The 12,163-nt window shown below is 44.5% G+C and overlaps 1 protein-coding gene across 37 annotated transcripts in view; it reads left to right on the top strand.

Annotated features, from left to right (window-relative positions):
* Positions 1–12,163, top strand: part of KALRN (kalirin RhoGEF kinase) — a 695,174-nt gene that overhangs the window by 256,108 nt on the left and 426,903 nt on the right. For all 37 annotated transcript variants that reach the window (XM_084990933.1, XM_084990932.1, XM_084990931.1 and 34 more), the window contains one exon: positions 4,482–4,604. In XM_084990933.1, coding sequence (XP_084847059.1) covers positions 4,482–4,604 — 123 coding nt within the window. The remainder of the gene's footprint in view (positions 1–4,481; positions 4,605–12,163) is intronic.

The raw sequence follows: 12,163 nt of genomic DNA, 5'->3' as shown, positions 1-12,163 counted from the left end.
AAAAAAAAAAAAAAAAAAAAAAAAAAAAGGCTCAAAATATTTGGAACCACTGTAGAGATATTTTCTTTAGTTTTTCGTTAGATTTTTGGGTCAGTCTAGTTCAAGTGTCTTTCACAGAGCCCAATTCACATAGCTCAAATCATGAAAGGTCCTGGAAGGGAACTTAGAAAGGGTCAGCTTGTCTGGAGATTAGCCACCCGCGAGCCTGTGGCCAACTCGCTCATGCATTCATTCTTTCATTCGCTTAAGTATTTATTGAGAGAAATGAAGCTATTTGAATCAGCTGTCCCCAGGCCCTGATGGAGGCAAGGGTGAGAAGGAGAGGAGGGGCCTTGGTGTTAGACCGTGTGTGGCCCCATGTGAGGGACAGTGTCTTACAACAATCAGAGCCCCACAGTGCTGCCTTTTAGTGGGCAACTGCTCTGCAGAGCCCAGGCAGAGGAGGTCCTACAGTCACATGCAGAAGGCAGGGCAGTGTCCCAAAAGCCTGGATCAACAGACACTCAGGGAATATGTCTTGGGTGGAATGAATGTAGCCCACTGGGTGTATTTCACTTCTCTGAACCTGTTTTGTATCTATCAAATGGCCCAGTGGAGGCGGTGAGATGATGTGTGCAAAGGATGTTTTGAACTCTAAAGCACCAGACAGATGTCAGGACTGAGAGTAAGAATGTCTTTCTCTGCCTATCAAAAACAATGCCAATTTTCTCATTGACATTTCTTTTATTCAAAAGCTATGAATGTAAGTAGTAGCAATGAATATGCATTCTGATCTAGGAGACTCAATAAAATGGATTTTTATTTGAATGGAAAAAAATACATTCCATACGTTTCCAGATTGAGCTTATTGCTAAACCAAGATGCTTATGGGAACCGCTTAACCCTTGTAAATGAGGAGAAGCCCAGAAATGAAGAGACTTGCCCACAGCCTCATGGCTAGTTAATGACAGAGCTAGGCCCAGAAGCAGCCAGGCCCAGTCCTCACCCCACTTTGCACACACGCACGTGGGTGCACACATGCATACATACACACATGCATATGTGCACGTGCAGCCAGTTCCACTGAATGCAGCAGAAATGCTGGTGACCCTTGCAGGCAGCCATACTCAGAAAGTGAGATTATATGCAGTCAGCAGCTGATTCAGGCCCAGAGAAGAGTTGAGACTTTCCCTAGGAAGGAGCCATATTGGAGAGACCCTGGTTCCCAATATCACGTGGACTGTCTGGCCCCTACAGCAGGTCTTTTTCTCTGTGCCTGAGATGTGTGTCACCTCTTTGGAGCACTGCCTCCAACCTAGCTAAACTTTCCCAGAATGTGTGGCCACTGGAGATAGCTCGTGTGCTCCAGTACAGAAGGCAGATGGGCACAATGGCCTGGGTGCAGACCTCAAGGTGAGAAGTCAGTTGGCGAGGTGTATGGTTCCTCCAGCTCTCTCCAGTCCTGCCTGCCTTTTACTTACTGTTGTTATTGCTTTCCTCCCTAATTGGCCTGTGTTCAGCAATCCTTGCTCTCTGCAGTCCAGCAGGGGCCTGGCGCCGGGCAATCTAATCATTCCGGGGCTAGTACATAACTCTCTGCTTATTAGCATATCTAAATAGTCATGTAACAGAAAATACAGGGAAGGTCACTTCTAGGCCACTGGGAAAGCCAAGAAAGTATAAGGAGTGAGCCCTTTTCATCACAAGTTCCAAGGGCTGCAGGCATTTCAGAATTTCATTAACTTTATTGATTCTTTTGTCAACAAGGAAAAGAGATGAGAAATTATTTTAAAATGGGGTTGAGAGGCAGAATGTTAAAGAACAGAAATTACATGATGAGATTGTTTTCACCTCCTGGGGCACTTCTTTCCCCTCTTGTCCATAATAATAATTTTTTTAAAGCCCTGGCTGCATGCTTATGGTATGGCGTTGGCTATGGCTTGCAGATCCATGGTGGGCACACCACGGATACCCACCCAGCCTCCGCAAGTGCCCCAAGCCTGGATCATCCTCTGACACTCGAAAGTGAAGAATGATAGTCTCGCTCCTTGTCTGTGTAGTTATCCAGGAGCTGGATCATTCAAAAGGAGAGTCATCTCCAAATCATGACCATTTCCTTGGGAAGATGACTTGTTTGTGCTTGAGTGTGTGAGTTATAGCCTCCATGTCTCTCACCTGACCTCCAGGCGTAGAATCTAACTGCCCATAGGACAGCTCTGCATGAAGCTCTTTCAAGCCTCTCAAACTCAGCATCCTAAAGGGAGACTGCTGCCTCTGCCCCTCACCCCTACCCCAGCTTCTTACCTCCCTGTGAGGAGGTGCCTGGTGGCACCTTCTCTTACAAGGACCCAGGGTGCCATGTCAGACACCTGGCTGTCTTCCCTCACTCAGCTCTTCCTCATGCTCCCTCCCCAAACAGTTGAGAGTCCCCAGACCCTTCCTAGTAGCTCTCACTCTGCCTGCTTCTCAGACTCCACTGCCACCCCCACATCTGGGTTTCCAGGTTCTCACCCTTGCCCCCAGGATTACTGTAACAGCCTCCTAATCATTTCCCTGCTCTGTCTCTCTCCATCCAGTCCACACCCCATGCTGTTCTCAGAGCTCAGCGTGCTTCTCTGCTCCGCTTATAACCTTCCACTGACATCTCACAGCCCACAGGGTATATATATATGGTCCAGGTGTCCTCAAGCCTGTGTCCAGGGCTCTCCATGGTCCCATCTACTTCCCCAGCCACATCTTCTCTTTCCATCAGGCTCCAGAAGCACAGCAGTGGTCCCTTCAGAGTGCTCCACACACTGAGCTGCCCCGCAGTTCTGTCCCTTTGCCCAGAGCTCACATCCCACCCATCTTCACCTGGCTAATTCCTACTTGAGCCAAGGCTCAACTCAAGTGTCACTCCTCTGGAAAGCCTTCTGTCTTCTTCCCTGTCTCCACACCATCAAGAGTGGCTGCCACTTTGATACACTGTATTGACCTTTACTTTGATTTCTTTTTTGAGTTGTGATTTTAATCGTCATATGCCAAGTTGTACTAACACTGGATCTGAGTCCACATCTGTTTTCCACACTGGCTTTTAAGCCACTTCAACTCAAGAACCACATGCATGTATAATGAGTATCTGATAAATGTTGGTTAAAAGTAACTAAAAAAGTATATTCACTTTTCTGTCTAAAGGGGGAGAAATGGAATGAGGCTAAGGTTCTGCCTCCAGGAAGCTGGCATGATCTTTGCATGTTCTCAGCCTGTATCTTTGCTCAGTTCCTCACTGCTCTACTCTGCAACTGAGCTGCAGCCTTTAACTCATGCCAAATTATGGAGCATGAGTTCCAAGTATGGCAGTTTTCTTCTCCAAAGGTTTCACACCTTTCCTGGCTATGTCATTTGACTACTCTGGGTAGAAAATCACAGAAAGTCCAACTTATACCAACTTAAGTAATAAAGAAAATTTCTTGACTCAGGTACTAAGAATGTCCAGAGATAAAGTGGAGATCAGGCAAGGCTCAATCAGGGCTCTGCCTGTTTTCCTGCCATTGTTTTGGCTACACCCTTTCTCTGCCCATTGGCTTCACCCATTGCTGCAGAATGGCTGCAGCAATTTGAGGTGCAGAGCCATAATGACAGTATCTGAGGAAGAGAAGTTGTATCTAAGGAACTACAGTTCCCAGAAGCTTCCAGAAAACTCCCCCTCATATTTTATTGTACTGAATTGGATAACATTCCTGTTTCTGAGACAGTCCCATTGCCTGGGAAATGTCACACACTGACTGGCTTAGATCTGGTGTCCTGAGGAGGGATAGCCCTTAGCGTGACCAGGCTCTCGCTTGGAACCGGGCCTCTGGTCAGCTCCCCTTGAAGTGAATGGGCTGCCTGAGGGAGAGATGGAAAACTAAATGAAAACCAGATACACAGCCAGTGGGAGGAAAATGGCCCCATGCCCACTGTGCCAGGCAGTGTTTACCCTTAAAATCTTCCTCTTCTGATTCCTGTTGGGTCATAGCAGAAACCCTGGAATTGTGAGGCTGTGGAGTCACAAGAGTTGATTTCATTCCAAGTCAACTCAACAGGGTCTGGCAGGGAAAGTGAGGTGGGGGTACCTTAGAATGCCCTGAGGCTTACGACAAGGCTTGTAAGAGGGGAATAGACGAAACCTCCTGCTCGTCCCCTCATCACCTGTCCCTGAAGCAAGTGTGGAGCCCTTTTGATGCTTTTTCTAAAAGTAGCTCAGGACAGTGAACTGCCTCCTCCCCCTCTCCTTGGTTCTCTTACTTGTTTTGTCTTTTCCTCTTAGTCTCTTCAAGAAACAGAGGGTGATGGTGGGTCCTTGTGCACAGAGGGAGGGCTCCCCTGGGAAGCCAGGTCATGGACCACCCCCACCTTGAGCAGGATAACTGGTCCTCACTGGGCACCAGCAGGGGGGCTGTTTTTCTTTCAGCAGCTCTGAAAGTTTCTCGCTGTAGGACATATAACCCTCCTGATTACTCTGTGCCTTCCTTTCCCCCCAGATGTTCGACTGGATAAGCCACAACAAGGAATTATTCCTTCAGAGCCATACGGAGATTGGAGTCAGCTACCAGCATGCCCTAGACCTCCAGACGCAGCACAATCACTTTGCCATGAACTCCATGGTAAGTGGAGGGCCTGTTCTCTGGGGGCAGGAGAAATGAGGGTGGGGGGACAAGGTTGAGGTGGGGAGGACAGAAACAAACTTCCAACCTGAGTAAGAATGAGAAACTCTGAACAAGCGGCCCCCTTAGCATTCATTCCATTTGCCAGGATGGGGACGTGTGCAGGACACGTGTCCAGCCGGCTCTTCCTTCAGCAGATTATGGCCCCATCTCTGCCTCCAGACCCTGCTTTACATAGTGAAAGGAACATGCTGGGGTTGTAGACGCATTAAGCCCAGTGCAAGAATAGAAGAGAGTCCCCAGTTCCACTCCACTGACTTAACCACCCAGAGTGTGTGAGTCACTGAGCTGGGACAGAGAGGGACCTCGGCTGTGGCACATTGGAAACGGTTGAGTGAACGGGGCTGTTTGGACTAGGAAAGAGGAGCCTCACTGGACACAGCTATGTGATGGGCTACCTGGGAGAGATGAGGGCAGAACTTCTTTGTGTTGGTCTAGGGGGCAGAACTGTCCAGGGGACAGCAGTTGGAGGGGGAGGCGGGCCGTGGCTCGGGAGGTAGGGTGTGTTAGAAGTTAGTGAGCTCCCATGATGGGGAGAGTCCAAGCAGATGTTGAATTCAGAGAGGGATATTTGCTAGCCGGGTGGCCGTAGGAAATTTACTTCTCTGTACATCGGTTTCTCACTGAAATGATAATAGCTACCTTATAAACTTGTGAGGATTCAATGGGTTAATTGTAAGGTGGTTGGAGATGTGCCTGGTATAGAGTCTGTTATCAGTAAATATTGGTATTATGATAATGATGATGGTGGTGATCTAGGAGTCCAGTCTGGCTAACACCTGTGATTTCTCTTAAAACTTTAACATTTGGGGAGTTCCCGTCGTGGCGCAGTGGTTAACGAATCCGACTAGGAACCATGAGGTTGCGGGTTCGGTCCCTGCCCTTGCTCAGTGGGTTAACGATCTGGCATTGCCGTGAGCTGTGGTGTAGGTTGCAGACGCGGCTCGGATCCCACGTTGCTGTGGCTCTGGCGTAGGCCGGTGGCTACAGCTCCGATTAGACCCCTAGCCTGGGAACCTCCATATGCCGTGGGAGCGGCCCAAGAAATAGCAACAACAACAACAACAAAGATAAAAAAAAAGACAAAAAGACAAAAAAAAAACAAAAAACAAAAAAAAACTTTAACATTTGGGATGCTCTTTTTCCCACGTGATCACCCAAGACTTTGAAATCTTGTCTGCCCCTGGAGCCCATTGTACTTGAAAGTATGCCTTGATGTGTCTTTCTCTCCCCTGTCAGCTCTTCCACCTTATACTCCTGGTCCAAAAGAATAGCTCCACCATGCCCCACATATCTGAACATCTAAAACATCATTTCAGCCGGTGATACTGGGAGGGGGCAGATGTTAGAAAAAAATAAGCACAGAGGATCACAGAGCCCAGGAAGGAAGACATTCTTATTCTACCGAGTTGTTTTAACTATGTTAGACACTGGACTTAACACACTGAAGAAAAAATAATTCTGGCCTTAAGTTTTCAGTGTCTAGTTGGGGAGATAACTCAGACCGTCATAATGCAGCTTGATAGGTGCAGTGACAGAGATATGCTGAGTGAACTAAGAACCTCACAGCCTCAGTGGTTTAAAACAACAGGGGTTTACTTCTTGCTCCAGCCACTTGCCCCTCACTGACTGGTGGGGGCTCTGCTTATCACAGTCACTCAGGGACCCGGGCTGATGGAACAGCCATTGTCTCAGATGTTGCCACCGCCTCACCAGACAGGGGACGTAGCCGAACACATCCTGGCTCTGACACCTCCTGCCTAGAAGGGACCAGGCAGGAATAACAGCAATATTGATTCTGTTATCAATTTTGGCCACAGCAGACCTATATCTTCATCTAAATGTAAAGACTTGTCCCCCTCCAACTAATCTTTTATAATTATGTCTCATCCCTGTCTCGCTTTAGTCACAGAGGAGCAAAGCAATTGATCACAAGTGATTAAGAATGTGAACTCAGATCTAGTCAGGTTTGATTATCTGTGTGCCTTGTGGATTTCCCCTGGTGAATCTTCCAAATTCTGTGCCAGAATTTTCATGTCACCCAACTGCCTGGCCCTAAGGCAGACAAACTCCTTTTAATAAGAAGCAAAGACAAACATAATTAGGGAGGTAAGTCTGCTACCAACCTTCTCAAAACAATGAACTACAAAGTTAAATAGAGCCTTTGGCTTTGAATATCTGCACCACTGCCCTTCTCTGTTAATATGGATAACTGAGAGTTAATGACACATCAAAAACCTTTCCTCTGACGACTTTACTTTTGAAGTCTCCATTTTCAGTACAGAAAAAAATGAAGGAGGAAGTTTACTGAAGGGAAGCATCTTCTGGAGCTGGGAGAGAGGGAAGAAGAGGTTTAATATATAACAGCCAATTAGCATGTTCCAGCCCATCTCACCAGTTCCCAGGGCTGTGAGTGCCTGCAGTGCTGGGAGGCCTGTTTAGCCTGATTAGACTGGTTCTTCTCTCTGGCTGCAGGGCAGGGGAAGGGAAGTCCCAGGTTTGTTTAATCAAATTGCCCAAACCAGTGCTTAATGAACATGCCCCATGCCTTTGTTAACTGGGAGGTTTCCAGGTGTGTTATTAAAAGGAACTTCCATGAAGAGGGATGTCAGCATTCCAAACAGGTGAGAGGAGGGAAGCACAGACTCCTTACTTCTGGCCTGAGTGATGAACGGTGCTGCCAAGAAACAGATGAATACGAGCAGCAACTGCTGGAGCCTATGAACTGCAGGAATGATCACTTACTCAGGGGAAGTGGGACTGTGGATTGTTTTGTAAATTCGCTGAGGCCTTTCCTTTTCAGTTCTTGGGAATTACACACACACTTATACATATGCCCACACATCTGTCCATGTAAAGGTCCACATGGGTGCGTGGGTGGCATGCTTTGTTTTGGGCTACAGGTGAGTTCTTTGCTATTGCAACCTGTTTTACCACAGAAATAGGCCAGTGATTCCTTACTTTTCAGGGAGGTCACAGACCCCTTTGGGATCTAATGGATATTGTGGGTCCTCTCTCCAGAGAAATGTATGTGGACAACTTTTTAAAGACAATTTCAGAGGATTCAAGAGAATCCTAAAGCCTGTCGATCAACCTTCCCAATTTAAGATCCCAAGAAACTTATGACTTCTTTCTTCACTCATTCCACAAATAATTAAGGGTCAGACGTTGTGCTGGATGTTGAGCCTATAGTGGTGAACAGAAGAGAGATTCTGGTAGAGAGATAGATGATATTTAATTTCATAAGTAAATACGTAATTGGAAATCAGTGTCTTATGTTGGAAGGGTAAGTAAGGGCTGCCATGATGGAGTATAACAAAAGGGGCTCCATTTATTTATTTGTTCATTTTTCTCTTTATGGCTGTACCTGTGACATGTAGAAGTTCCCGGGCCAGGGGTCGAATTTGAGCTGCAGCTGAGGCCAACCCCAGAGCCACAGCAATGCCAGATCCGAGCCACATCTGCGACCTATACCACAGCTTGCGGCAATGCCATCCTTAACCCATTGAGTGAGGCCAGGGATCAAACCTTCGTTCTCACAGAGAAAACGTTGAGCCCTTAACCTGCTGAGCCACAACAGGAACTCCAAGGGCTCCATTTAAATGAGAGGATGTCAGGTGCATTTTCTAATCAATAATCAGTATTGACTTAATGCTCATTGTTCATTCATTGATAGTAATTAATGATCTGTGAATTAACTATATAATATACCAGTTTGTAATTTAAAGTAGCACCAGGTATATTGTTTGGTTAATGAAAATGATCAACTTATAACTTATCTGTTTTTTAAGTTTTGTTTTCATATATATAGTTTTACATACCAGTTAAAGACTCAACTACAGCTGAGGTGACCATTACTGAGAAATGACTGCATACCATTAAATCATGGAAAAAAAATCAGATTTTTCCTAAATTTTTTCTGTAAATTGGTACCAATAAAGACTATCAATGATTAACCTGTGAAGAGTGTGGAATAATGCCCCACTGAGAATGGCCCATGAGCAACTCTGAAAGAAAAAGGTTGAAATTGGTTAATCTTTGCATTTTTTTTTTCAGTTTCCACTGGAGAATCCTATTCTTTTGATCTTTAATAATAACAACAGTAACTCACCTACTAAATCTAGTAGGAAAATACTTTCTGGCTTCACCTACTAAACCTAGTAGGAAAATATTTTCTGATCTTTAATAATAACAACTGTAACTCACCTACTAAACCTAGTAGGAAAATGCTTTCTGGCTTTAGGTTTCCTGAGCTCTCTGGCACCCTCCCCTTTCAAATTCTGCCTTCTGTTGTGGAAGGCTTGCTCACAAATTCTCCTTCCCCTGAGCATGGCCTCCTCCTCTGATGGCAGTGTGGGCAGATGGAAGTAGAGTCAGGTTGTAATACACAACAGAACAATCATGTAGCCATCTATGCTCTTGTTCCTCATGAAAAGACACTCACTGGAGTATGTACAAACATAACAGTCTTATTTACAATTTTAATTAGCCTGTTCTTTGGGAAAAAAATAAATTGCTAATGGTTTCTGTCTAGAGTTTTAAAATATGAAATGATATTCATTTTCTATTATGACTGTAAGGACTCACATTAGTGATAACTGTGTGCAGCTGGGCAGTAGGAAGCCTTTCTGCTGTGGCATGTTGATAGCTGCTTTAATCCTATTAATTTGCTCACCAGAGGCACATACTGCCACTTGATGATGTGCAAATCAGACCAGCTGCTGCAAAGCCTATGGTGTTCTCTCTTTGTTTTGAGGGGAAGTTACAAATGGTAGCACCAAGGAAAAATCAGACCTGGTGTAAGAGAGATACAGATTCTGAGCAGATTTCCTCACTCCAATCTGAGCAGTCTTCCTCAGGGGTCCTTTGATTCTTGGCAGCCCCAAACCATGGTTCTGCAAGCATTTCCCCACCCCCAAACAGCAGTTCCTATGATGACAGCATTTCTAGATTTTAGTGAACACATACACATACACACACGTGCGATTGTGATGTTTAATAGCCAGGATTTGACCCTGCCATAGCTGCAAAGCCTGTTAGTAGACATAGAACCTATTGAAAAAGAACATAGATGAATCTTAGCTGGTAAGCATTTATCTTTTTAGTGTGTTTTGTCCAAAGAATCATGTATTGGACTTGCTAAAAATGCAGACTTCTTCTTGGCTTCACCTCAGTCATAGATAATCATGATCTCCGGGGGATGGGGCCCCAAGAATTTCATTTTTAACAAGTTTCATGGGTGATTTATATACATATTAAAGTTAGAGAACTGCTATGTGGAGATGTATATATATAAAATAGTCATGCCCTAAAATAAAGCATTTCAAGTTCTGAAAGACAGTCCACGTTCAGCATGACAGCATGAGGAGCTATGCAGACCCACCCTCTGGTGAAATTGGTGAACATTATTTTAAAACAACCATTTAAATTCTCTAGACATAGTCCTGTATGCACACAAATGAAGAAACATTTATTCATGAAAATTTACTAAAACTTAATAAGAACAGTGAATCCGTGGTATTTGAATCAACACCCACTTTCTACCTCTCTCCTCTTGCCTCCCAGCTTAATGAGATGGAAACTCTAGAGTGGTACAACCAAGAACACAGAGTCCCCTTTTCCCAAGTTCCCAACTGAAGGCTATCGTCCCAGATAGGCATTTTCTATCTTACTCCAAGCTACCTGTTGCTGAAGTTAACTTCTGGGTGAGTGTAGCCAAGAGGTGAGGACTCCTTTTTCTGCCTAGCTCCCATTCATAGGGCAGAGGCTACCATGGTTGCAACACTGCTTAGAGTTCTAGGGCTCTTACCTTTGCTCCAGCTTATAAGGCAGAGGTCCCATCTAGGAGAGGCAAGCCAAGAAGACATAAGGCTTCTCACCCACCCCACTGAGTGTTTGGCTTCTGGAGTGGGGATGTCACTCAGGGAAGTGCACCATTCTTCCTAGCCCCAGCTCCAGAGTGATGGCTCAGAGATTTTTCCTGGGAGTAGAAGCAAGCTATAAAATAGAGAGCCCCAAATCTTTTCCCAAAGCAAGTGACTTTATTCGCAACAAAGAGTGGAGAGAGAAGTTTAATCCAAAAGCCCTCTCAAAAATGCCCTTAGGAAAGTTCTGGTGAGAGGCAACTGGGAGAAGATTGCTAGAATCAGTGGAGATATAGGATAAATGGTAGGCTGGCTAATTTGCTGCAGAGAAAGAGACCTTCTGGGACCAGAGCAAATCTCAGGTACAGATCTCAGGAACTATACCTTCAAAGGAGCTTGGATTTGATTAGAGAGGTCTGTGGAATATTTTATCCCACAGGACATTGTTGAAAGCAATAGAATAATGAGCTGGCAATTAGTGGAATTTAACAGCTAGGTGTGGTCAGGGAAAGAGAAAGTTAAAGAGAGGACCGTGAAGACCACTGTCATCCCTGGGTGACTGTGGCACATACAAGGATATATTCCTTAAGGAACAACATCAGATGTTTCCCATTAAAATAATACAGCCAGTTACTAAACAAATAAGCAGACAAATAAAAATGACAAGCTCCAGAAGTCAAGGGATCATTACCTAGAGTTGCAACAATATATTATGTAAAATGTCCAGGTTCCATCAAAAGATTACAAGCTGTGCAAAGAAAAAGCAGTATATGAGTGGGGCAAGGGGACTAAATAGATAAAAAGCATACACTTGAAAAAGCCAGCAACAAAAAATGCCTGTAGAGTGACCAGATATCAGATTTAACAAAGATTTTCAAAGTAGCCATTATAAATATTTTAAAAACAAAGGAAAATATGATTGAGGAAGTAAAAGTAGGCATAATGATAATGTCTCAAACAGAAAATCAATAAAGAGATAAAAATTATTTTACAAAAAGTACAAGAGGAAAATTCTGTATTTGCAAAATACAATCACTGAAATGAAAAATTCCCTAGGCAAGGTCAACAGTAGGTGAACTGGCAGAAGAATTAGCAATTGGTCTATATTGAAGATAGACCAATAGAAAGTATACAATCTGCAGAACAGAAAGAAAAAAAAGAGTGAGGAAAGATGAATCTCAGAAAAAAAGTAAGATATCATTAAATGTACCATCATATGCATAATGAGAGTAGTATAATGAGAGAAGAAAGGAACAGAAGAAATATTTTTAAAACTTTATTTATTTATTTATTTTTGTCTTTTTGCCTTTTCTAGGGCTGCACCCGCAGCATATGGAGGTTCCCAGGCTAGGGGTCCAATTGGAGCTGTAGTCGCCGGCCTGTGCCAGAGCCACAGCTATGCCAGATCTGAGCCACGTCTGAGCAAGGCTAAGGATCGAACCACCAACCTCCTGGTTCCTAGTCAGATTTGCTAACCACTGATCCATGACGGGAACTCCATTTTTTTTTTTTATCATCAGGAACAAGACAAAGGTGCCACTTCTAATTGACATTGGAGGTTCTGTTCAGGGCGGTTATTCAGGAAAAAGAAAGGGCATTTAGGTTAGAAAGGAGGAAATAAAACTATCTCTATTC

This window comes from Sus scrofa, chromosome 13 (genome assembly GCF_054392235.1).
Source record: "Sus scrofa isolate SSC_HxYL_T2T_F1_AM1 chromosome 13, Sscrofa_HxYL_maternal_Yorkshire_Landrace_v2.0, whole genome shotgun sequence".
Taxonomy (NCBI): domain Eukaryota; kingdom Metazoa; phylum Chordata; class Mammalia; order Artiodactyla; family Suidae; genus Sus; species Sus scrofa.
Note: the sequence above shows the minus strand (reverse complement) of the source record. Positions and strands in the feature narration are given on the sequence as shown.